Source organism: Pongo abelii, chromosome X, assembly GCF_028885655.2.
Source record: "Pongo abelii isolate AG06213 chromosome X, NHGRI_mPonAbe1-v2.0_pri, whole genome shotgun sequence".
In the NCBI taxonomy this organism is placed as follows: Eukaryota; Metazoa; Chordata; class Mammalia; order Primates; family Hominidae; genus Pongo; species Pongo abelii.
The window spans coordinates 38263115-38290357 of NC_072008.2; the positions used below are offsets into that span (position 1 = coordinate 38263115).

The 27243-nt window shown below is 38.3% G+C and overlaps 1 protein-coding gene across 15 annotated transcripts in view; it reads left to right on the top strand.

Annotated features, from left to right (window-relative positions):
- SYTL5 (synaptotagmin like 5) overlaps window positions 1–27243 on the top strand; it is a 242492-nt gene that overhangs the window by 143797 nt on the left and 71452 nt on the right. For 9 of the 15 annotated variants that reach the window (XM_054544445.2, XM_054544453.2, XM_063721209.1 and 6 more), the window contains 2 exons: window positions 2012–2486; window positions 22962–23171. In XM_054544445.2, the coding sequence (XP_054400420.1) occupies window positions 2368–2486; window positions 22962–23171 (329 nt within the window). In that variant the 5' untranslated portion in view covers window positions 2012–2367. The remainder of the gene's footprint in view (window positions 1–2011; window positions 2487–22961; window positions 23172–27243) is intronic. The other 6 variants (XM_024241175.3, XM_054544446.2, XM_063721208.1 and 3 more) reach the window with 1 other exon arrangement.

The window sequence follows — 27243 nt, forward strand, 5'->3', positions numbered from 1 at the left end:
TTCAGGTCAAGCATTTTTATAGCTACCAACCCCTTGAATAATTTCTGAATACGATTCTATAAAATATTCACAAAGTACAGTCTAAGTCTGACATTTCAAACACAAAATATGTCTTCAATGAACCCTGGCTGTAATGATAACATAGTCATTCACTGAGTTTTCAGTTTTTTTTCCATTTCATCACAATACCAGATGAGATACACAAGGGGTTGAAAAAAACAACTGTATTCTTTCTCTGCGGAGACTGCAGTTGACAGTGATGCAAAAAACAATTAACTTTTCTGAAAAGCCCTGTTTGTCCTAACCTTATTGCTTCCTGTTCTTTTCAACCTTGGAGCACTCTGGGCCTTGTTGCCTCTAGAGCTTTCAAGATGGAGGGAAGACCTGGAGTAAATCCAGAGAATATGCACTAACCTGAACAGCTTCCTAATAGGGGGCTGGCTCTTGGTCTGTAGGAAGCAGTTCATTTCTGAGACATTTCAGCAAAGTTCTGGTTTGGTGTACACTGTATAGAACAAACACATGGGGGTTTGTGGAAGTCGAGGAAGCTCTGGACAAGATCCTCTCCTTTCAGATCTCCTGAGATTTTGGGGTCAGCCTGACCTTATGGTTACTGGGAGGCCCCAAAGCAGCCTTTAAGTATGTATGTAGTTATTCCTGGGAGCCTTACTAGAGGCAGGCATACCAAGTGTAACTTGCAGGTAAATTGTAGTTCATAGATCTGGGGGGAAGCTAAGGGACAGTATCATGGGATGATGCCCAATCACAAAAATCAGGTAGATTACCCAAGAAGTCATCATTCTTAAGCAGCTTCAGAGAGAGAATCTAGGTAACAAACCAATGAAAATGTGCTCAAGAGTTAGGATGAGAGTCAGGGCCTGGTGAGCTTCTTATGTTGACAAAGGGGTAGTTTTAAAACATCCATTTTACAATATATAATACATACCTAGAATAATTCACAAACAACCATGTACATCATGAGATATAAACACTCATTTTGAGAGCAAAACATTACCCAATGCATTGAAGCCCCTGTGTTCTCTTCTGTAATTGAATACCTGTGTCCACCAGAGGTAATCATGATCTTGAATTTCCTAATTTGCCTATATTTATACTATGAATGTATGTGTTTCTAAATTCTATATATATTTGCAAGTTATATACTTCATATATATATATGCTATCGTTTTTCATGAATTCTTCCATAACGTAATTTTTTTTTAAGAGACAGGGTCTCACTCTTTTGCCCAGGCTATAGGGCAGTGGTGCAATCGCAAAGCTCACTACAGTCCTAGGCTCAAGTGATTACCTCCTGCCTTAGCCTTCCAAGTACTTGGGACTACAGGTGTCTGCCACCATGCCCAGCTAATTTTTAAATTTTTTGTAGAGACATGGATCTCACTATGTTGCTCAGGCTAGTCTGAAACTCCTGGCCTCAAGAGATCCTCCCACCTTGGCCTCCCAAAATGTTGGGATTACAGATGTTAGCCACCACACCCAGCCTGTAACTTAATTTTTTTTATTCAGCAGTGTTTGTGAGATCTATTTAGGTTGATGCATGTAGCAGAGGTTCATATTTGTCTCAACAGCAGGGCTTTTTATGCTGTGGGCCTAGTTTTGGAAAGGAAGGAAGAAAGAAGGAGGGAGCCACTTAAAGGCCCTAACCTGTTATGGGCAGTCCAGATTGTGCACTTAGTGTCCCAAAGTGGTGACCCAATTCACCCATCAGTCAGCTGCAAGAGTGGCGATGTGATGCAGCTGGCGGAGGAAGCTAATTATAATGGAGAAAACTGAATTTGCATAGAGAACCAGGAATCAACTAAATACAAATAACATTTCCTGGTTAAAAAAACACTAAATAAGGATTTAATAAATGCATGTTTACTGTTTTAAAAAATAGTTTTTTGAGTTAGAGACAACAAAATTTCAAAAATTAGGCAGTTTTACAAGTGCTATGGGAAAAATAGTCTAATTAAATTTTTCTCTCCTCTTTTTTTCTCCACCATCTTAGTGTTTTCTGCATTCTGTCCCAGCAGATCTGATTCCTGTTCCGAAGAATTGAAGTTGAGCATCGTTAGATAAATTCAGCTGCTGCCTGACTGTACACCACAGCAAAGGCTTTGGAGACATTTTTCAGTTAAAACAATAATGACTTTCTTGGAGTGTAATCCCAGTGGAGGCTGTTCTACGTATAGCCTGAAAGAATACGTAACTACTATCCGCAATTCTGCAGAGACCTTGTAAAAAACACACTTTACACCAAACAACTGAGTGATTCTGAGTTGGTTGGGGGAAACTTAGTTGTAGATATCAATTCACCTTCTTGAAGATTCAACCACTGCTACTCAGAGCTGCTGCTGAAATACCATGTCTAAGAACTCAGAGTTCATCAATCTGTCATTTTTATTAGATCATGAGAAGGAAACGATCCTGGGCGTCCTAAAGAGAGATGAATATTTGAAAAAAGTGGAGGACAAGAGAATAAGGTAGTATTCTTTTTATTTTTTCAGTCCTCCTTGACTGCTTTCTGTTTGTTTGAAGCAATTTAGATCAGAAATGGGCCAAGTGCAACCACAGTGGGGACAGATGTCAGTTAGGAACTTCATGAGTTCTCAGCAGTAGCCCAAATATCAGAAAACTTTGGCATTTCACCATTTAGCCAGACATGAAAATGGAATTTAGCTAATAAAGTGGTATTGATGAGAACACTTAATTTGCTAATAAAGTCATAATTTTTAGTTAAGAGGGAGGACTACCCAAGTTTGAGTACCAGCTCTGGCAAGTATTAGTCGTGTGACTTTGAGCAAGCTACTCAACTTCCCTACGCCTTGGTTTTCTCATCGGTAAAACAAAGATAATAATAGTACCCACCTTATAGGGTTGTTGTAAAGATTAAGGAAGTTTATACATATGTAGTGCCTGTCACCTAAGTGTTCAATAAATGTTAGCTATTATTTATTTGTAATGCCATTGTTAGATCAGTCTTACTGGGGATTTGCCTCCAGCACAGCTGCGAGAAGAAAGGAACCTGGAGAGAAAAAAGTTCCCATCATACCCCAGAAACCACTTGAATTTTTAAAAATAAGTTTCTTATGAAGAAAGTCGAATGATGTGGGCACAGTTGAATTTCATATCCACTGTAGGCAGAACTCATACTTAGCTGGTTTCCTGGGTATGACTTCACCTAATATTTCAGCCAGCATCAATTCTGATTGGTTGCGTCACCTGCTCTAATTGGTCACATCATTGTTCTGATCATTTGCAAAATCCACTGTGATTGGCTACTGCCTGTACTGTCTTTGTTTTAAAATACATTTGGTCATTACATTTCACCCCAGAAAAAAAGGAGCAGAAATAGAGTTCCTTCCTCAGTCACTGCCAACTATGCAATGTGTAGGTTTTGTGTCCTGTATGGCTCCCCAAGCTACAATCAGAAGCTTATGTTTATTTTACTTGAGGAGAAAACTTATCATGTGATTATATTCACATGTTGAAAAAATCTTTAATGTGCCCAAAGCCACTAGGATCTTTATAAATGGAAATACATTTAAGTATTCTTGATTGATGTTTATTTCACAGTTAAGAGCCCAGAAGCTTCATTTCCACTTTTCCAAGATATTCAACTAATCTCGAAGAAACAGAAGTTTTGATGAAAATTATTGCACTTTTTCTATGCATAGAATTCAGGTGGCAACAAAATGTAGTTAATAATTTCAAAGAAATCATGAATAATATTTTTGACATTAGTAGTCAAGTCATGAAAAGTAACTAATTTGTGTAATGCACTGCCAAAAAAAATTATGTTGTTTATAGTGGGTGACATATTAGCTAGGAATTGATGACATTCTAAGGGGAATTAAAAATCATTTCTGTCCTGGCTAACACGGTGAAACCCCATATCTACTAAAAATACAAAAAATTAGCCAGGTGTAGTGGCGGGCGCCTGTAGTCCCAGCTACTCGGGAGGCTGAGGCAGGAGAATGGCGTGAACCCGGGAGGCGGAGCTTGCAGTGAGCCGAGATTGCGCCACTGCACTCCAGCCTGGGCGACAGAGCCAGACTCCATCTCAAAAAAAAAAAAAAAAAAAAAAAAAAATCATTTCTGGCCAGGCGTGGTGGCTCACGCCTGTAATCCCAGCACTTTGGGAGGCCGAGGTGGGCGGATCAGGAGGTCGGGAGATTGAGACCATCCTAGCCAACATGGTGAAACCCCCTCTCTACTAAAAATACAAAAATTAGCAGGGCATGGTGGTGCGTGCCTGTAGTCCCAGCTACTCGGGAGGCTGAGGCAGGAGAATCACTTGAACCCCAGAGGTGGAGGTTGCAGTAAGCCAAGATCACGCCACTGCACTCAAGCCTGGTGACAGAGTGAGACTCCGTCTCAAAAAAAAAATTATTTCTATAGGAATAAACAATTTAATAACCAGATGCTCAGAGACAACGAAGTACAATGAATAGGACTTTGTTCAGAATATTTGTTTCTGTCATTATCAATAACTTGTATTAATAATTGTTGGCTGGGCGCGGTGGCTCACGCCTGTAATCCCAGCACTTTGGGAGGCTGAGGAGGGTGGACCACCTGAGGTCAGGAGTTTGAGACCAGCCTGGCCAACATGGCGAAACCCCGTCTCTACTAAAAATACAAAAATTAGCCGGGCGCAGTGGTGTGCGCCTGTAATCCCAGCTACTCGGGAGGCTGAGGCAGTAGAATCGCTTGAACCCAGGAGGCGGAGCTTGCAGTGAGCCAAGATCGTGCCATTGCACTCCAGCCTGGGTGACAGAGCCAGACTCCATCTCAAAAAATAATAATAATAACAGTTATTATTATTATACCCTTTCTTCCTTTTTCTCATTCCATTTTTCTTCCCTAGTCTTCTTTCCTTATTCCCTATAAGTAAATTCGGTTAAATTGTGTAATAAACAACAGAGTATCAAGAATAAAGTCATTGGTTTCCTGGCTCTTCAAACTTTTTTGAGAATAGCATAAGAAAGGCTGTTTATAAATCCAAGAGATACTTTTACAGAAAACAGATTTTCTAAAGCTATGTCTTGTCTCCTTGTTCCATCTGCATTAACTGCATTAGATGTGTTGTGTCATTTTGTTCTGAGTTCCTGTAATATGACTCAGGCTCCACCGCTCTTAACAGCTTGGTGTATTGAGAAGTCATTCCAAAGTGGGTGGCATGATGTTGAGGGTGTATGCTGTTGAATCATACAGCCAGAGTTCAAATCTTACTTTCGGCATGAAATATTTGTATCATTTTAGACAAGATGTTTCCATGGATAAATCTAGTTTCCCCATTTGACAACAGAAATAATATTAGTGACCTCATAAGATTGTTCTAAGGATTAAATAAGCGAATATTATAAACAGCTTAGAGCAATGCCAGCATACAGTAAGCACTCAAAAATTGTTGGTTATAATCATTAGCTCTATAGTTGGTTTGTGGTGCCCTTGATTTGCTAGTTGCAGTGGACACTATCAGTGCTCTTCTCAGATCCCCTGGAGTCCCTCTCACCTTCTAGTTTTCATGCGCTTTATTCTAAGGACTTGAAGTACAAAATTACCTTCGGGTGACTGGAGTTTCCCATAGGATTAAAGAGACACAAGTGCCAGGTAAACTTGAGTGTAAACTGGGTAGCCCAAAGCCAATGGTTGACACGTACAGAAATCCTTTGCCTCAAGGCAGGACAGACTCTGCAATGCAACTTAAGCTCCAGAGCTTCCCGTGGGATGATGCTGAGGCTGGACTTCACCTAAAAATCACACCCTTGCTTAGCCCCTCTCCCTGCCTTCTCCTGCCTCCCTTACTCCCTTAACAGATTTCTCCTGAGAGCACTACATAAGTCGCTTGCACACAAATCTACATAGCAGAATTCGCTTCTGGAAAACCCAGTCTGAGACACTATGAAGTTTGTATTACCAAAGCTATTGCTATTTAATAAAGTTCGTTTCAGGGGAAATATAATAAGTCTGCAGGGTGAGCATTAAAATAAAGGATTTTGGTTCATTTGATTTACAAGCTATGATCTTCCCAACAATTTTTATCAGTCATTGTGGTTTACATACTGGTAAAGAAAAAAGTCCAAGCTAAAGAAAGAAGCTCAAGATTAAGCATCTAGGTCAGATAATATAACTTTCTGTTGGCTTTTCTCCCTTTATCTCCTCTGAATAGCCCTTTTATTATGAATTTAAGTACAACCTAAATAAGTTCAGGGTACCTTAACTGTAGCCCAGTAGGTCTGCATGGCAATTAAATTCTGCAAACATTTTTTTGATAGATAGATAGATAGATAGATAGATAGATAGATAGATAGATATAGATAGACAAAAATATTTATTATAAAGAATTGGCTCATATGATTATGGAGGTTGAGAAGTTCAGACCTAGGAGAGATGATGGTATAATTTGAGTCCGAGTCCAAAGGCTAAGAACCGGGAGAACTGATGCAATAAGTTCCAATCCATGTCTGGCAGTCAGTAGCAAGGGAAAACTGATATCCCAGCCTGAAGACAGGGAGAGAAAATTCATTCTTACTCAGCTTTTTACTCTATTCAGACCTTCAGCAGGTTAGACGAGGCACATCCATATTGGGGAGGGCAACCTGCTTTACTCAGTCTACTGATTCAAATATTAATCTCATACAGAAACACCCTCACAGAAACATCCAGAAATAATGTTTAACAAAATATCTGGGCTCCCAGTGGTCCAGTTAAGTTGACACAAATAATTAACTGTCTCAGGAATTTATATAAAGCTGGCTACAGCCCCCGCTCCCACACTTTTGTGAATTGTATAGCTCATCCTGACTCTGTATCCCTGCTTCTGTTGAACTCTCCTCTCTCCTTGCATCTCACCACTTATAGCTGTTCCTTACTCTTTTCTTTGCCAGGCCAGAGAACTTAGTCCTTTTTCCTTGATATCCTCCAAAACCATCAGCACAAGAAATTTAGATGGGTAACAGATTTTATTACAACAGTAAACTTTGGTGCTAGCTATTACAATAGTTTTCATCATGCTATAGAGGTACACATTGATATTTTGGTGGGAGTCTAAAGGAAGAAGTAATTAATTACGAGTAAGATAGAAACTGAAGCAATGGTTTCACAGAAAAGGTGAACATTTGTGCTTGCCTTTGAAATGTGAAAAGGACTTTTCACATTGGCAAATATAGGTCAACTATGTTTTGGCTGTTGAGCCACAAAGCCACCTTCAGACTGTACTAATCAGTTTCAGAAGGAAATGGAAACCAAATATTTTTTTTAGACTGAAAAAGATTACAAAGAATAAACTTATCTGAAAAGTTAGTAAAGTGGAGTTTGGGAGGCAGTGGATTTATTGTTTGTTTGTGTGTTTACTTGTTTGAATAGGTTGTCCTTTGAGATAAAATAGTAGAAGAGGGAAAAAGTGTAAAAATTGTACTGAATCAATATTTTAGGCCTGACACCCAAATGCGCTTCACAGTCCACATGCCCACTAAAGTGTGGCATTGATTAAGGTGAGACTGGTCTTTGGGGACTCGTAAAGGTGCTCCACACCCAGAAGGCACATGGCAAGCCTGATAATTACCTCCAGGCATAAATCATCAGCTGGGGAATAGGCATCTGCCTACTACCATTGCATTTTAAATTCATTCAAGAGGCTCAAATATATTTATATACATTCTTCTCCTTCAGACTAAGCAGGAAGGAGTGGTAGGAGATAGCGAGACACAGGTTTTCACTATTAGAGGGTAAGAGTATTTTTAACGTTCTCTATGGAGAATAAGTCACCCAAATTTATTGACGGCTTTACTGCAGTGAAGAAAAAGCAGAAATCTTGTAAATAAAATTGAGCTATCAACAATTATTGCAAATGGATAAAAATACTGACAGTTTGGAAGCACAAAATGGAAATCATTGTTGATTATTTTGATTTTGTACCTTAGATTGCTTTTCATTTACTTCAAAAGAACTCAGACTAACATGTACGTGGGTCATAATATCTACTCCAAAAAAATCTCATTAACAAATTTTTACTCTACTTGATCTCTCACACCTAAAAACAAATACTGTTAAATATCTACTTTGTGGTATTGACCTGTATTTAAAAATCCTCAACTTATTAGTGAATATTCATTTCAGCAGTATATTGTGAGCTTTATTCTCACTAAGGGTACATCATTTCCATTTGACCACCATGCATGAAAACATATCTGCACATGTTTACTTTGGCACCTAATCTTGGGCTTGCCTCAGTGGTAAATTCTATTGGTTGCCTTACAACATACATTTCTCCTTTCTTCCTTTCTATCCAAATCTAAGTTTTATTCAGCTCTAGCAGTGAATTTTTAAAAAAATTTTTTTCTCAAAAATTTTTTTTTTTTTATTTTTTAAAAAATGTTTTAGGCCAGGCGTGGTGGCTCACGCCTGTAATCCCAGCACTTTGGGAGACCGAGGCGGGCAGATCACGAGGTCAGGAGATCGAGACCATCCTGGCTAACATGGTAAAACCCCATCCCTACTAAAAATACAAAAAATTACCTGGGGGTGGTGGCATGCACCTGTAGTCCCAGCTACTGGGAGGCTGAGGCAGGAGAATCGCTTGAACCTGGGAGGTGGAGGTTGCAGTGTCTCACCACTGCACTCCAACCTGGGCGACAGAGCGAGACTCTGTCTCAAAAAAAAAAAAGTTTTAAATATTTGTGGGTACATAGTAGGTGTATATATTTATGGGGTACATGAGATGTTTTGATACAGGCATGCCGTGTGAAACAAGCACATCATGGAGAACGGGGTATCCATCTCCTCAAGTGTTTATCCCTTGAGTTACAAATAATCCAAATAAATTCTTTGCTTTAAAATATATTATTAAGTTATTATTGACTATAGTCACCATACTGTGCTATCAAATAGTAGGTCTTATTCATACTTTCTATTTTTTTAACCCATTAACCATCCCCCCACCTCCCCCGAGCCCCACGCTACCCTTTCCAGCCTCTGGTAACCATCCTTCTACTATTTATGTCCAGGAGTTCAATTGATTTGATTTTTAAATCCCACAAATAAGCGAGAACATGCGAAGTTTGTCTTTCTGTACCAGGCTTATTTCACTTAACATAGTGATCTCCATTCCATCCATGTTGTTGCAAATGACTGGATTACACTCTTTTTTATGGCTGAATAGTACACCATTGTGTATATGTACCACGTTTTCTTTATCCATTCATCTGTTGATGGCTGCTTCCAAATCTTGGCTATTGTGAACAGTGCTGCAGCAAGCAAAGGAGTGCAGATATCTCTTCAATATACTGGCTTCCTTTTTTTGGGTATATACCTAGGAGTGGGATTGCTGGATCATATGGTAGATCAATTTGTAGTTTCTTGAGGAACTGCCAAACTGTTCTCTATAGTGGTTGTACTAATTTAGATTTTCACCAACAGTGTATGACAGTTCCTTTTCCTCTGCATCCTCGCCAGCAAATGTATTTTGGTTTCTTGTGTAAAGCTGGCTCAGCTGAAATGTGCCACTAAATAAGCCAGAACTTAGTATCTCCAAGAGACCACAGACCCCAGCCTAGTAACTGCCATTCACCTTATGGTTTTCTCTTAATGTGACTGGTTTTGTCATTTCAGTGCTAGGAGAAGAGAAGGAAGGAGAAACAGGAGGGGAGCGTGTATTCAAATTGCTTGTTTGGAATCCTGTAGATAGGTTAAATATTTGGTTCAAATGGATTTGAAGTGATTTCAAGAATTATACATTCAGCCTGGAAGTCAAGGAGTCTAAGCGCCAAGCAATAATACCCTTTTAATACACTACAAATGTTTGATCATTTGTTTGTTTTTCCAAATCTTATTACTCTACCACTAAGAACAAAATTAGTTTGACCTTCTCAAAAGCCTAAAGACTCATTGTCCCCATAAAACACCAGGAGAACTGTTGGACTGGACTTCCAGTTTGGTAAACACTTTGGTTTAATCCTAATAGAATTGCCACAAAGCTTCTTAATGGATTAACAGAAACTCCCAGCATGAACATATTGGCTCCCTAATGGAACTCAAATGCTTAATGAGTCACAGAGAAATGAACAAAAATATCCAGATCTGCCTTAAACCGTGGACGTTTTCCTAGCAAAGACCTTACCAATTTCAGTATATAATTACATTTAGGGAAACTAACTTAAATTTTGATTCTATAGCATTTTTCTCCAAGGAAGTGTTACTTGTAAGGCTCACCATAGGCACAGGGCCACAAATACCTGATATTCAGAGACATGTTAAACATTGGATTGTCCAAATAAATAAACTTGCCAGACCATTTTTAATATTTTTTTACATTTTATTTTATTGATACATAGTAGATGTACATATTTTCAGGGTATATGTTATAATTTCATACATTTATATAATTTGTAAAGATCAAATCAGTGTAATTGTGATATCCATCACCTTAAGTATTTATCTTTTCCTTATGCTAGAAACATTCGAATTATTCTCTTCTAGCTATTTCAGACCATTTTCTTGGGGGTTTGAAATAATAGATCACCATAGTCATAAGTAAGATTGTTACCTGAGACTATATCTATTATCTGTATCTACATATGTCTCTATATAGAGATCTATATTATTTCAAATTATTAATGTGTTTATATTATATTCATATAAGATATATATTATTTCAAATACCTAGACTATATATAGAAATATATAGAGAGATAGGTTTTCTCTCTACATATATATCTATAAGTGGAGAGAGTCTATATAAAGAGAGACTCAGTATAGGCTGGGGATTGGTCTCAGGGCCCGGGTGTATACCAAAAGCCACACATACTCAAGGCTAAAGTTGGCCTTGTGGAACTTGTGTATAGGGAGAGTTGGCCCACCATAAATGTGGGTTTCATATTCCAAAATACTGTGTTTTCAATCTTCGTTTGGTTGCAAATGCAGAACTCAAGGTTACGGAGATCCAACTTTGTTTATTTTTAAAAATCCACGTATAGATGAACCTGGGCAGTTCAAACCCATGTTGTTCAAGGATCCTCTGTATATTTTTTACTCTTCCCCATATTCCCATTCTACTACCCTTTCCCTTCCTTGTGTATTGTCTCTAGCCAGAATTGGTATAGAGGTCATGCCTCTAGGCAGCAGGGGTTAATTGGCACTCACATCCCAAGAAACTACCATTCCCTTTCAATGCAAATTGCAGAAACAGAACAATAAAGCCCATGTAATCCAGAACATGGCTGAATGTTGGGGCTGGAAGGGGAGTAAAGAAGACCCATCCCCTCAAAAGTAAGTCAGCTCATAAGAGAATATCTAATATCAACTATATCCTTGGAGAAATTGGTATTTTATTCCTAAGAAAATGATATAAGTGAAAACTTCACTAATAAAAATGTCACCACTAATATTTTAGATTGCAGGCAAGTGACCATTTTATATCAACAGTAATCTTATAAGAATGTTCCTGTGTTAATAGAAGTTATGGTTTAACCAATTTAAATTTATAATAAGATTAGGCTAACATGCATTTCATAATTTTTATAATTGTTCTTTTATTGCAGAGTAATTAAGCATAATGAAAATATTTAATGCAAAGAAATTAATAAAATTCTTTGTTTTGTTTTGTTTTTTTTTTTTTTTTTTGAGACGGAGTCTCGCTCTGTCACCCAGGCTGGAGTGCAGTGGCGCGATCTCAGCTCACTGCAAGCTCTGCCTCCTGGGTTCACGCCGTTCTCCTGCCTCAGCCTCCCGAGCAGCCGGGACTACAGGCGCCCACCACCGCGCCTGGCTAATTTTTTGTATTTTCAGTAGAGACGGGGTTTCACTGTGGTCTCGATCTCCTGACCTCGTGATTCACCCGCCTCGGCCTCCCAAAGTGCTGGGATTACAGGCGTGGGCACCGCGCCCGGCCAAATTAATAAAATTCTTACACAGCAAACAATTTTTTAAAGTTTTTAATCTCAGTATTGTACTAGGATCTATAAAGGGCATCAATGTCTGCAACTTTTAAAATATCATAAACCTCAATCCTCTTAAACATTTAATATCTTCTGATACATATTTTCATTATAGAATCAATGGGCTTATTATAGAAAATTACATAACCATATAATATGAACATTAAAGTCTCACATAGCATTCCACTTTCCAGAGGTGAATAGTCTCCATTAGTGTTGAATTTCCTTCCTGTCACTTTTATGTGTATATATATATACATATATATATGCAATTTTCATATAGTTGGAAATTGCATGAAATTTACATATACATACTGTATAAAATATCATAAACCTCAATCCGCTTAAACATTTAATATCGTGTGATACATATTTTCATTATAGAATCAATGGGCTTATTACAGAAAATTACATAACCATATAATATGAACATTAAAGTCTCACATAGAATTCCACTTCCCAGAGGTAAATAGTCTCCATTTGTGTTGAATTTCCTTCCTGTCACTTTTATGTGTATATATATATATTTTTTCATATAGTTGGAAATTGCATGAAATTTACGTATACATACTATATATGTAAATTTTATTCTTTATTTTTGCTTTGCATTATTTCATGAACATTTTCCATGTCATTAAAAATTATTTGTAAACATTTTTATTGGCTGGATAAGATTTCATAACATAAGATTTTTCCATATAACATGAATGTGCAAGGTGTTTCTTATTTACTCTTATTTCCATGAACATTCTCATTCTTAAATCCTCTTATATTGTGATTCATATTTTGAATAATATTTCCTTAATTTTAAAAACCGGCAATCTGAGAAAATTGATTCAATTAAGACCATGCATCTTGTGAATCAGATTGTTTATTGTTTATCACAAATCTCACCTTCCTTTTGTAGAATCTGAAAGTTTGTAATTAATTGCCAGTGATGGTTTTCAGTGAAGCATATAAGGAAAGAACAACACATAAAGGAAACATTTATATTCATATTCAACAAATTTCAAAGAAATGGTGACATTTCTTGTATCACGTACTGATACTGACAACTAGGAAAACTGCTCAAAATGTGTTTTGCAATAACCTTTATCTATGAAAATGGGAATCCCCATAAGTATCACCTAAAAAGGTAAAATGGGAAAAAGTAAGTACTGATAACTGCGTTTGCTGAACATATAACCCCTTCCCCACCACATTTAAAATAATTTAGTTTGCACAAATTCAATTTAGAGTCATTCTAGAAATAAACTTCAGTGATACAGCTATAAAAACTAAAATGGAAACCCTCTAGTATGTGTCCATATTCAGCAGCAGAATTGGTTTTAAAGAATTTTTCATGAGCAACATATTCTCTCTAAAGTATCAGTTTTTTTGTATGAATGCCCAATTTTCTTCCATCAAGTCAATTCTATCATTGCATTGTGATACCAAATATTTTAAGAAGCCCAGCATTTTATCTTGGTTGTTTTTTAAAGAAATGCAGCTTTCCTACTTCTTGCTGTACTGATTCTATCTCCATCTCCGTTTTTTTCTGAGTAATTTATCATATTGATAACAAGACTTTCTGATGTTTTTAATACTCAAGCAAGGTATTCTTTGGGTTTCAGATTAGCAAAACACATTCTTGTTTCTTAATGAGCCAGGAAATTGAGGCAATAGTTATTTTAAGATAGTTTCATGTGGGAGACTTGGTTTGCTAATTACATATGAGATAAATTTCTGCTATGATAAGACTATAGTGAATAAACAGCAAGATATCAAATTGCAGTGATTCCTAAGTCTTTTAGAGTTGTAACGAGCTGTTTTTGTCATATAATTTATAAGATCCCTGTCTTAGGTTGGATTCCCCCAGAGGTAGACCTTGAGCTCATGATTTGTGTGCAAGTGATTTATTAAAGAGAAACCATAAACTACTAGTAGGGAAAGCAACACAGGGAAGGAGAAGAATCTAAGCAAGGGTGAGATGTCAGGAAAAGTTTAGCAGAGGTCACCATCAGCATGAGTTTACAGGGACAGATAATGTTTGCTGTTTTGTCTCCATTGTCTTTTTTAAAAAGAATTCAGAATGAACACTTGAGTCATTGTCCCTTTGCATATATGAGCACATTTAATGTTTCTGGAAAATCTGTAATAAGTCATTGATTCTCTTAGGTTATAAGGGATTGGTTAAGTTCTTCCTTGTATTTCTGTGGTTTTAATTATTTTCCCTAAAACTGTTACTTTTCAGCATTATTGCTCCTTTTTTTTCAGTATTTTTTGGATTTGGGTTTTTTGTTTTGTTTTGTTTGGGTTTTTTGTCAATTGCCTGTCAGTTGACATGGTTTTGTGAGATTTTCCGGTATAGTCCTATGAGCCAAGCTTTTTAATACCAGGATGTGTCTTCTGCAGATATGAAGACTTCACAATGCCCTCTTTCCTTGAGACAATTTGTAAATATGAAATTGGCACAAGTCACAAGACTTCTTTATCTAAACAAGTGTTCTTTTACTCCTCCTTGTTACTTTCTCTTAAGCAGCTTTTTATCCAGGCAAAACTTTTTCCCAGTTCTCAGAGAGTCGTGATTCTTTTTAATAGCCTTTGATTTGGAAACTAATAAAAATTTATACAAAATGTATTAAGATAGAGTCATGCTTGTTGAAGAATGACTCTCTTGGGGAATATTTGTCATGAGAGACTTTGTGATAAGATCCAATTTGGGCAGATGCCATATGTTGAAAGAAGCTGGGCAGGTAGAAGAAACCCTCTATGTTTAGAGGCTTAACTTTGAGTGTGCTCAGCATGGCTTTGCACAGCTAGGAAAGAAACAGCAGTCATTAATAAATACGGGGTCCTTTCTGAGCAAAAATATTTTAATATATTGAGAGCCAGTGAGAGGATACTGGTGTGTGGGAAGAGTGCAGATTTTGGAATATAAAATCCAGGGTCTGAATCCTGACCTCCTTATTTAATAGCCCTGTGACCCACAAGTTACCTCTCAGAGATTCCACTTTCTTATCTATAAAATGGGAATCATAATGTATTTTTCATGGGTTGTTGTCAAAGCAATGGTATGACGTGTATTAGTTCGTTTTCATGCTGCTGATAAAGACATACCTGAGACTGGGCAATTTACAAAAGAAGGAGGTTTAATGGACTCACAGTTCCACATGGCTGGGGAGGCCTCACAATCAAGGCAGAAGGTGAGAGGCACGTCTCACATGATGGCAGACAGGAGAAGAGAACTTGTGCAGGGAAAATCCCCTTTATAAAAGCATCAGATCTCATGAGATTTATTCACTATCATGAGAATAGCATGGGAAAGACCCACCCAAATGATTCAATTATTTCCCACCAGGTCCCTCCCACAACATGTGGGAATTATGGGAACTACAATTCAAGATGAAATTTGGGTGGGGACACAGCCAAACCATATCATTCTGCCTCTTGCCCCTCCCAAATCTCATGTCCTCACATTTCAAAACCAATCATGCCTTCCCAACAGTCTCCCAAAGTCTTAACTCATTTCAGCATTAACTCAAAAGTCCGCAGTCCAAAGTCTCATCTGAGACAAGGCAAGTCCCTCCCATCTATGAGCCTGTAAAATCAAAAGCAAGTTAGTTACTTCCTAGATACAATGGGGTACAGGCATTAGGTAAATACAGCCATTCCAAATGGGAGAGATTGGCCAAAATGAAGGGGCTACAGGCCCCATGCAAGTCTGAAATCCAGGGGGGCAGTCAAATCTTAAAGCTCCAAAATGATCTCCTTTCACTCCATGTCTCACATCCAGGTCACGCTGATGCAAGAGGTGGGTTCCCATGGTCTTGGGCAGCTCCACCCTTGTAGTTTTGCAGGGTAGAGCCTCCCTCCTGGCTGCTTTCACGGGCTGGTGTTGAGTGTCTGTGGCTTTCCTAGGCACACAGTGTAAGCTGTCAGTAGATCTACCGTTCTGGGGTCTGGAGGACAGTGGCCCTCTTCTCACATCTTCACTAGGTGGTGCCCCAGTAGGGACTCTGTGTGGGGCTCTGACCCCACATTTCCCTTCCACACTGCCCTAGTTGAGGTTCTCCATGAGGGCCCTGCCCCTCCAGCAAACTTTTGCCTAGGCATCCAGGCATTTCAGTACATCCTCTGAAATCTATGCAAAGGTTCCCAAACCCCAATTCTTGACTTCTGTGCACTTGCAGGTTCAATACCACATGGAAGCTGCAAAGGCTTGGAGCTTGCGCCCTCTGAAGCCATGGTCTGAGCTCTACATTGCCCCCTTTCAGCCACAGCTGGAGCAGCTGAGATGCAGGGTGCCAAGTCCCTAGGCTGCACACAGCATGGAGACCCTGGGCCCTGCCCATGAAACCATTTTTTCTTCCAGGCCTGTGATGAGAGGGGTTGCTGCAAAGGTCTCTGACATGCCTTGGAGACATTTCCTCCATTGCCTTGGTGATTACATTTGGCTCCTCATTACTTATGCAAATTTATGCAGCCAGCATGAATTTCTCCTCAGACAATGGGTTTTTCTTTTCCGTCGCATCGTCAGGCTTTTATGCTTTGTTTCCCTTTTAAAACTGAATGCTTTTAACAGCACCCAAGTCACCACTTGAATGCTTTGCTGCTTAGAAATTTCTTCCCCCCAGATACTGTAAATCATCTCTCTCAAGTTCAAAATTCTACACATCTCTAGGGCAGGGGAAAAATGCCACCAGTCTCTTTGCTAAAACATAACAAGAGGCCAGGCACGGTGGCTCACGCCTGTAATCCCAGCACTTTGGGAGGCCGAGGTGGGCAGATCACAAGGTCAGGAGATCGAGACCATCCTGGCTAACACGGTGAAGCCCCATCTCTACTAAAAATACAACAAATTAGCTGGGCGTGGTGGTGGGCACCTGTAGTCCCAGCTACTTGGGAGGCTGAGGCAGGAGAATGGCGTGAACCCGGGAGGTGGAGCTTGCAGTGAGCCGAGATAGCGCCACTGCACCCCAGCCTGGGTGACAGAGCACAATTCCATCTCAAAAAAAAAAAAAAAACATAACAAGAGTCACCTTTGCTCCAGTTCCCAACAAGTTCCTCATCTCCATCTGAGGCCACCTCAGCTTGGATTTCATTGTTCATATCATTATCATTTTGGTCAAAGCCATTCAACAGGTCTCTAGGGAGTTCCAAACTTTCCCACATTTTCCTGTCTTCTGAGCCCTCCAAACTGTTCCGACCTCTGCCTGTTCCCCAGTTTCAAAGTTGCTTCCACATTTTTGGGTATCTTTTCAGCAGTGTCCCATTCTACTAGTACCACTTTACTTTATTAGTCTGTTTTCATGCTGCTGATAAAGACATACCCAAGACTGGGCAATTTACAAAAAAAAAAAAAGAGGTTTAATGGACTCACAGTTCCTCTTGGCTGGGGAGGCCTCACAATCATGGCAGAAGGTGAAAGGCACATGTCACATGGTGGCAGAGAACAGAAGAGAAATTGTGCAGGGAAATTCCCCTTTATAAAACCATCAGATCTCATAAGATCTCACTATCACGAGAATGGCACAGGAAAGACCCACCAAATGATTATCTCCCACCAGGTCTCTCCCACAACACCTGGGAATTACAGGAGCTACAATTCAAGATGAGATTTGGGTGGGGACACAGCCAAACCACATCAACATGTAAAGTGCCTGTTATTGTGTGGCTAAGTGTTGTGAAATTTAGGTTTTAATGATAGGCACTGCATGTGGAAGCTACAGTAAAAATGAAAGCATATTTTTTTTTATATTCAGAGTACAGAAAGAAGGTCTGGTCAGCCTCGAATTTTCCTCAGGCAAATATGAAATACCACGGTATTGATGGCATTGTCTCTGAATCTTACAAAAGATGGGAGTGCAAGGAGCTGTGCAGGCATCAGAATCAGGCTGCTGTGACATTATTCTGCCCACATATATTATTTTAGTGATTTTTGTGTCATTGTTGACAATAGACTTTGTCAGTCACTGTGGCCTTGCTCTCTTAATGGAATATGAAACACTAGTTCTAGAGAAGTACTTAGCTTGCAGGCACTACATCAGAGGCTGAAGCAAAACCTGACAGCAACATCTCTGCAAGTGGAAGAAAGAATAAAAACTAATATTTCCTGAGTTCTTATTGTATTTTTTGGGAAATAGGTTTGGCTGCGGGTGACAGAGACACATTATAATCATGACTTAAGATGGGAACATATTCCTGTCTAATGTAAAAGTCTGGGTTGATTGGTGGCTTTTGTGGTATTGTTATGGGGGCTGCATTAAAGCGGGGGTCTGGACTCCCTATCTTTTGTTGCTCCACCATGTTGAGAGTTTAGCTCTTGATCCAGGATGGTTCATTCCTATGTTCTCATCCCAGCTTCTGGAAAAAGAGAAGGGGTCAAGGGAAAGGGATCCTCCCTCTTCCATTAAAGGCATGACCTAGAGGTATAACGTTTCTGATTACACTCCATTGGCCAGCATTTAGTATCATGACAAAACCTAACTGCAAGAAATACTGAGAAATCTAGTTTTTATTCTGAGTGGCCATGAGTATAGCTAGGTGTTCCACTAATAAAGAAGAAAGGGAGAACAGATATTGGGAAACACATACCAGAATTGTCTATTCCATAATTATTATGTGTCAAGCTGTGCTAAACACTTACAAACATTGTCTTACTTAATGCTCATAACAACACTGTAAGGCTGTTTTTACAGAAGTATTTTGAGACACAAAGAGGTTAAGTCTCCTTAAGTCTTGAGACAGAGAGAAGTTAAATAATTGTCTTAAAGTCTCAGAGGAAATAAGTGGCATAGCCAGAACTTGAACCCAGGCACTCTGACTTTAGAACCCTGTGCTCTGGGCCACTGTGTAATCCTTGCTTGCTCATTATCTCCCTTAGGCCTTGATGTGCTCTACTAGATGAGATTGTTTAAGAGCATGAAGGAATTAAAGACACTTTATAAACTGTTTATTCATGGCTTCCTCTTCAAGGCAGCTAATTGCTTCCATTCTAAAATTCCTATCTTATTTGGTGTAAAATGGTGTTCAGTACAATTTGGTCCAGACAAGATAACACAAGAAAAATAATACCACACAAATGTGACAAGAATTTTAAAGAAAGCAATTCCTGATTTGAAAGAAATGTGTCTATGTGATGATAAAGCAAAAAGTCTTTTTAATACATGGAACATTTTTGATAATGGGATGGAAAAAAACATTCAATATATCACTAGAATACAGAAATGAAAAGATTCTATCGTTCAACAACCATCAAGATAGTTAATCTTTTCAGTCTTTACAATTTCAACTACATATAGGCCACCAATTTATATGTTAATATAAGTGTATCTATACAGCAACAAGGAAAATTAAAGAATGTGAAGCTACTGTAGATTTGGTGGTCAGAGAAAACCTTCCCTGGGCAAGCAGCAGTAAAACTAAAATTAAAAAAAAAATAAGTGGGAGCCAGTCAGATTAAGAATTAAGTTGTGTGTTTATCAGTCAAGATAGGTTAAGTGATGCTGCAGTAACAGCTCCAAACTCTTAGTGGCTTAAAACAACAAAGATTTCTCACTTATGCCACATGTTCATAACAGGATGTCTGGGGACTCTACTTCATGGCATCCTCAGACCAGGACCCAGACTTGCAGAGCAGATACTATTTGGAACATTGTCATTCTCTATGCAAAGAAAAGGGTGTGTGGTGAACCCTGCCCTTGATTTTAAAGCTTTTACCTGGGATTACTTACCACATTTCATTGGCCAGTGTGAGTCACATGATGACATCTAATGCCAAGAGGGCAGAAAGGCACAATCCCAACTTGCTTTCAGAAGTAAGGAGAATGGGAAGTATTTAGTGAACAGATAAATGACTACTGTGTTGGGTGATGGAGTGTGGAGGGAAGGCATTCCCAGCTGAAGAAATAGCGTGTTCAAAGGCCCTGAAGTGGGAAAGAACTTGGCATATTTATGAAACTTTAAGTAGAATTATGTTGCTGAATCCTGTCTCCTATCTGTAGATAGGAGATGACCAGCGGGAAGAGGGAGCAGATTAGGCAGATCTTTACAGGCTATGGGAAAGAGGTATAAATTTCATTAAAAATATAAAGGAAAACTACTGGTTGGTTTTAAGCAGAGGAACCACATGATGTAAGAAATATTTTAAAAGAGTATTGACTAATGATATTGATTATTCCATGGAGAGTAGATTGGAAGGGAATTGAAAGTAGGGACACCTAATAGGCACCTTTTCAAAATTCTAAGCGAGATTGCGTGGTGGTCCCAGTTTAATGCAGTCTTATTTGAGACAAATATTCTATCTATTTTAGACATTTTTTAAATTATTAATTATTATCCATTTCAATCTCCTTCCCATATGCCTCAAATTCGTACAGCACTTCAAGCCACTGCAGTGAGCCACAGGGAAGGAATAAAGGTTTTCTTTTCCTCTTCTTTTACTTCTTTTTCTCTTTTCTCTTCTCCTACTAAGGATCTGTGCCTGCTTATGTTGAAGGAAAGGAAAGAGAAAAGCTATGCATCATTGCTTGAAATATTTGATGATGGGACAAAGAGGTCTCCTTTCTGTTGTCATTACCATTTCTCCATATGAAACTGATAACAGAAGGCTGTTGATATCTTCTCACTCTGTTTAATCCACATGAATGTTCAAAGAGCTGATCTTCTGCCTCCAGGATGTTTGTAGGGTAGGAGACGCACAATCCCAAGCAGGGTTCCTTATGTTCTGGCTCCAAGGGGAAGTGAGGCTGAGAGGAGAACTGATGGATAATGAGAAAGTGATGTACTCATTAGAACTGAATAATGGTTTCAACAGTGTTTAAATTCATGATTTTGGATATAACATAATTTCTAGAGTTAACAAGTTCCAGGGTTTCTTCATGAGAGTGAATGGTGCACATGGACAGGAAGGTCAGAGAAGATGACTAGGTCAAAGAACTGAAAGCCCAGGGAGTTGGATGTGTTATGCCCAGGAATGTTGTACTCTGTAAGAAATGAGGCCAAGTCGAGGGTATATCCATTTCCTGTGGCTGCTGTAACAAATTACCACAAACTTGGTGGGGACTTAAAAGTGCTTAGTATGGCTGCCTGTTGCAACACATGAGTCATCGTGTGTCATTTGTCTCCTTAACTAACATAAAGGGTAATGGTAATTCTTAGTAGATGTTTTGTTTAGACTTATTTTTTTTTCTCAATACCAGAATGCCTAGCACAGTGTAGGCGTACTATAAGTGCTTGTTGGATGAATGAGTGAGACATGAAGTCAAAGATTTTAAAAACTTTGCTCTACAGTTTGAAATTTCTCTTTTTATGAATCTATCATCAGGCTGAGAAATAAATGACCTGGTTTCTGATTCCATCTGTACTGCTTATTATTTTTAACATGAGTCTTATAATACCTCACAAGCTGGTTTGAAAGATCAAAAGAAATAATAAATAGCTTTAAATATTCAACTGCTTTATAACCTAGCATGGAATTGGATCCTGACCAGTATATACAATAAACTAAGGCCTTTGTTCCTGCCTTTGGGAAGATGCTAGTCTGGATGGGCACGACAAAATTTAACACCACAAATGTAAAAGGATATGGTATAAAATGTGTGGGATGATTCTCAATTTTTTTTTTTTTCCTAGAACATAGACATTCTGCGTTGAAGAAGGGATTGGCTCAGTAGCAGCAAGCAATGACATGTCTGTGAAGCATTTAAGTGAGAAGGAACCTGTCTTCTGGAGCAGTGTTTTCCAAATTTGGCAATATATTGGAATAAACAGTGAAGCTTTTAAAAATCCCATTACCTAGGCCACATTCAAAGCTAATTATGTTAGAATCTGTGGAAGTGAGATTTGCGAATCAGTATTTTTAAAATCTTTTTAAAGTGATTCCAATATGTAGCCAAATTTGAGACTGAATCTCCAAAGCTGTGCTTCTCAAACTCTAATCACCTGAAAATTTTGTTACAATGTAGATTCTGATCTAATAGGGTCTAAGGCAGTGCCTGAGATTCTGCAATCCTAAAACATTCCCAGGTGATGTTGATGCTGCTGGAACAAGGTCCACACTTGGAATAGCAATTTTCTAAAGGATAAATAAATTACATGTCAGGTAGTAAAAGAAGGGACATGGAACTAACGTTTATTTAGAACCTATGTGCCAAGCAGCATGCTGGGAACTTTACATTTATCATCTCATTTAATCTTTAAAACAATCATGAAGCAATATTATTACTCTCATTTTAGAAATGAAGAGACTGGGGTTGAGTGAGTAAATCATTGCCTGAGGCTGGACAGCTTATTCATGATTTAACCTGGATTTAAACATAGGCATGTTTAACAGCAAAGCCCATAGGCTAATAGAAATTGTTGGAAACTTTCAAATGCTAAGCAGAAGATTTTCGATGTGAAATGGTAGGCAGTCTACAGCCATACCACTCTGAATGCACCTGATCTCATCTGAAATGGTAGGCAATGTCTTTCTTACTTTTCTTAAGTGCATGAAGATTGTGCCTACAATGATGCTGAGTTTGATTTCACACTCCTGCCTCAAGTAGTATATATAGGCAGGTAAAGAACCAGGTACTGTGTACGCCTGTAACCTGAGGCCATGCTCTCTAGTGTTGTGGTATCAAAGATATCCTAGAGAAGTTACAGTAGAATGAGAATAAATACTAATAGCAAAATAATAGTGCTAGTAGAGAATGTCAAAATTCAAAAGTAAAACACAAACATTTTATTTTTCAGTTATTGATATCAAAGGATTGTTGCTTCTGGAGGGAGAAATTGTATTTCCTGAAAATATTTGGCTCTAACTCCTCGATTCAAATGTTCTTCCAAATGAAAATATCTCTTGATTAAAGAGGTCGGAATTGAAAGTAGTGACACCAAATAGGCACCTTTTCAAAATTCTAAGTGAGATTGCATGGTGGTCCCCAGTTTAAAGCAGCCTTATTTGAGGCAAATATTCTATCTGTTTTAGACATTGTAGATATCTCTGCTCCTGTTTGTTTGTTTTTTTTAAGTGATTTTTTCCCCCTCTCCTTTCAGGAAGCTGAAAAATGAACTCTTAGAAGCAAAACGTAGAAGTGGGAAAACTCAACAGGAGGCCAGCAGAGTTTGTGTTCACTGTCACAGAAACCTGGGCCTAATCTTTGACCGGGGAGACCCTTGTCAGGCTTGCTCACTGAGGGTATGCAGGGAGTGTCGAGTTGCAGGCCCCGATGGCAGCTGGAAGTGCACTGTCTGTGACAAAATCGCGTGAGTTTCTTGATTTTTCATGGAAAGTGGAGATTGATGACTGAAGGGATTGGAGTGGGGAAAGCAAGAGAGAAAAAGAGTATTTTAAGTTTAAGGATAGAGAGTGCAGGTGAAATTGCAGCCCAATCACAGGCTTAGCAATGCCTTGGCAGGGCTCTGGGGTGTGTGTGTGTGTGTGTGTGTGTGTGTGTGTGTGTGTATGTGAGAGAGAGAGAGAGACAGATACAGAAAGAATATTTTTTAAAAAACTGCAAAGCATTGTAAAATTGGAAGCCTCACTGAACCATATCTCTTTCTTTTTAATCATTATTAATATTATTATTTTAGGGACAGGGTCTCACTCTCACCCTGGCTGGAGTGCAGTGGCTGTTATCATGGCTCACTGAAACCTCGACCTCCTGGGCTCAAGTGATCCACTCATCTCAGCCTCCAGAATAGCTGAGACTACAGGCATGCACCACTACACGCAGCTAATTGAAGAGGCAGGGTCTTGCTGTGTTGTCCAGGCTGGTCTTGCACTCCTGGACTCAAGGGATCCTCCAGCCTTGGCCTCCCAAAGTGCTAGGATTACAGGCATGAGCCACTGCACCCGGCCACTCTTTCTGTATTTAAAAACTGCCCCTGAGCATCCTTGTCTCAGGGCCCCTCTTGGCTTCACATGGCTCCTCAGAGGGCATAGATAATTTCCCTGGACATTCTTAGACATTTGAGGTGACTGGCAATATGATTCTCACATGTTCAGCCTGCTCTGCACATCAGCTGACAAGCAAAGCTGGAGTAGTTCCCGAATTTCCTCCAAACCTACCTTTCCTTGAGAAAGAATGAAGGAAGAGAACCTTCCCATTTGCCTCTCTGTTTAGCCTGTGGGAGTGCAGTGAGCACAAATTTCACTTTGCCAACTTGGGTGAAAGCCAAGAGTCATTGTTTTCTCAGTTCAATTAAACCAGTCTTAGTCTGATTCAGTCTCTACTGCTCCCCTCCTTTTGAGAAATTTCCCCTGAATCCACTGGTATGTTTTCTCCCTCCCAGTGTCTGTCTCCTCTGCTCTGGGGGGTGCCTCATAATCTCATCTCAAGGCAGCTGAGTGTTCATCTACCTTTCCTGTGAATGAAGTAGGGGATGCTGGCATCACTCCAATTCATTGGTTTTTGTTTTGTTTTTTGCCTAATTAACTCATCCTGTTATAGTAGTTTAGGGGCTGTCTTGGGAGGAAAAGTAAATAGTGAGATAGTAGAAGTGATCTTTCATTTTCATCTTCTCTAAATGAGGACTACTGTTCTGTTGAAGATGCCTGTATTCAGCGCTTACATTTTTAGCCAATGTTATGTTCCCTGTACTGTTTCACAAAAGTGATCCTGAATAGAGCAATTCAAACTATGTTTTAATACTGGATTGAGGTAAGTAGGGTTATTTTTTCTTTTCTTTAGTTTTTAATTTTTGTGAATACATAGCAGGTATATATATTTATGGTGTACATGAGATATTTTGATACAGGCTTGCAATATGTAATAATTACATCAGGGTAAATGGAGTATCTATTACCTCAAGAATTTATCCTTTGTGTTACAAACAATCCAACTATACTCTTTTAGTTATTTTTAAATGTAAAATTAAATTGTTATTGACTATAGTCACCCAGTTATGCTATCAAGTACTAGATCTTATTCATTCTGTCTAACTGTTTTTATACCTGTTAGCCATCTCCACTTCCCTCAACCACCACTACCCTTCCCAGCCTCTGGTAACCATCCTTCCACTCTCTATGTCCATGATTTAAATTGTTTTAATTTTTAGCTCCCACAAATAAGTGAGAACATGTAAAGTTTGTCTTTCTGTGCCTAGCTTATTTCACTTAATATAATGGCCTCTATTTTCATCCACGTTGTTGCAAATGACTGGATCTCATTCCTTTTTATAGCCGAATAGTACTCCATTGTGTATATGTACCACATTTTCTTCATCCATTTATCTGTTGATGGGCACTTAGGTTGCTTCCAAATCTTGGCTATTGTGAATAGTGCTGCAGTAAACATGGGAGTACAGATATCTCTTCAATATACTGATTTCTTTTCTTTTGGGTATACACCTAGGAGTGGGATTGTTAGATCGTATGGTAGCTCTATTTTTAGTAGTTTAAGGAACCTCCAAACTGTTCTCCTAGTTGTACTAATTTACATTTTCACCAACAGTGTGTGAGAGTTCCTTTTCCTCTACATTCTCACCAGCATTTGTTATTGCCTGTCTTTTGGATAAAAGCCATTCTAACTGGAGTGAGATAATAGCTCATTGTAGTTTTGTCATGCATTTGTCTGATGATCAATGTTGTTGAACACCTTTTCATATGCATGTTTGCCATTTGTATGTCTTCTTTTGAGAAATGTCTGTTCAGATCATTTGCCCATTTTAATCAGATTATTAGATTTCTTCCTAATCAGATTATTAGATTTTTTTGTAGAGTTGTTCAAGCTCCTTATATATTCTGATTATTAATCCCTTGTCAGATGGGTACTTTGCAAATATTTTCTCCCATTCTGCAAGTTGTCTCTTCACTTTGTTGACTGTATCCTTTGCTGTGCAGAAGCTTTTTAACTTGATATGATCCTATTTGTTCATGTTTGCTTTGATTGCCTGTGCCTGTGGGGTATTTCTCAAAAAGTGTTTGCCCAGACCAATGTCCTAGAGATTTTTCTGCAAAGTTTTCTTATAGTAGTTTCATAGTTTGAGATCTTAGATTTAAGTATTTAATCCACTCTGATTTGATTTTTGTATATGGTGAGAGATATGAGTCTAGTTTCATTCTCTGCATGTGGATATCCAGTTTTCCCAGCACCATTTGTTGAAGAGACTGTCCTTTCCCCAATGTATGATTCTGGCACCTTTGTGGAAAATGAGCTCACTGTAGATGTATGTATATGTTTCTTCATTTTTTATTCGGTTCCATTGGTCTTTGAATCTGTTTTTATACCAGTACCATGCTGATTTGCATATGTTATATGGCATAAAAACATAGAAATTATAGTTCTGTGGTATAATTTGAAATCAGGTAATGTGATTCCTCTAGTTTTCCTTTTGCTCAGGACAGCTTTGGCTATTCTGGGTCTTTTGTGGTTCCATGTAAATTTTAAGATTGTTTTTTGCAGTTCTGTGAAAAAATGTAATTGGTATCTTAACAGAGAATGCATTGAATCTGTAGATTGCTTTAGATAAATAGTTTTAAAGAAACGAATCTTTTAAGTTCTTTTATTACTTACTTTGGATACGTTATTTTGATTTACTTAAGCAATTATTCTCAATTCTTTATCTCACATAAATAAATTTTTCTTAGTCCTTTCTGTCATCAGCAAACTTCCTTCTCCAGATCTGGGAGGATGAACACTGATGAAATAAACAATATACGGATTTCAACATAATCTTTTACTGATTTGAAGGAGCTCTTTATATATTCTACATACAAGCTATGTTGGTTACCTATATTGCAGATATCCTCTCTCACCTCCTGACTTGGCTTTCCACTGTCTTAATGGTATCATTTTATGAACAGAAATCTCTACTTTTTAGTAGTTCCATTTGTTAATTTTTTTCCTGGATTACTAGAGGGATTTTTTTCTGAATCCTGTGAAAGAAAACTTTCCCTAACACCAGAATCATGAAAATATTCTCCTATATGATGTTTTATAATTGTTATTGTCTTACTTTTTATCTTTAAACTTATAATCCACCTGAAACTTATTTTTTGTGCATACTGTGAATTAAAAACTGATTTTTATATTTTAATATGGGAATTATGCAGTGGCTGATTTGAGCATCCTAGATTATTCAATGATGTTTGTTAATTGCATTGTCCAAGTCTTCCATATACTTACTGATTTTTAATCTGCATATCCAATCAGATATCGAGAAAGGTATGCTAAACTCTCTCAATAATAATTGTGGATTTTCTATTTATCCTTTTAGTTCTGATTATATTTGCTTTATATATTTAGATTTACTACATTGTTACCCTTTCCACTGCTCTTTATTCTTTGCTGTATCTCTATGCTTCCATTAGAATGATTTTTCTTCTTCCTAAAGG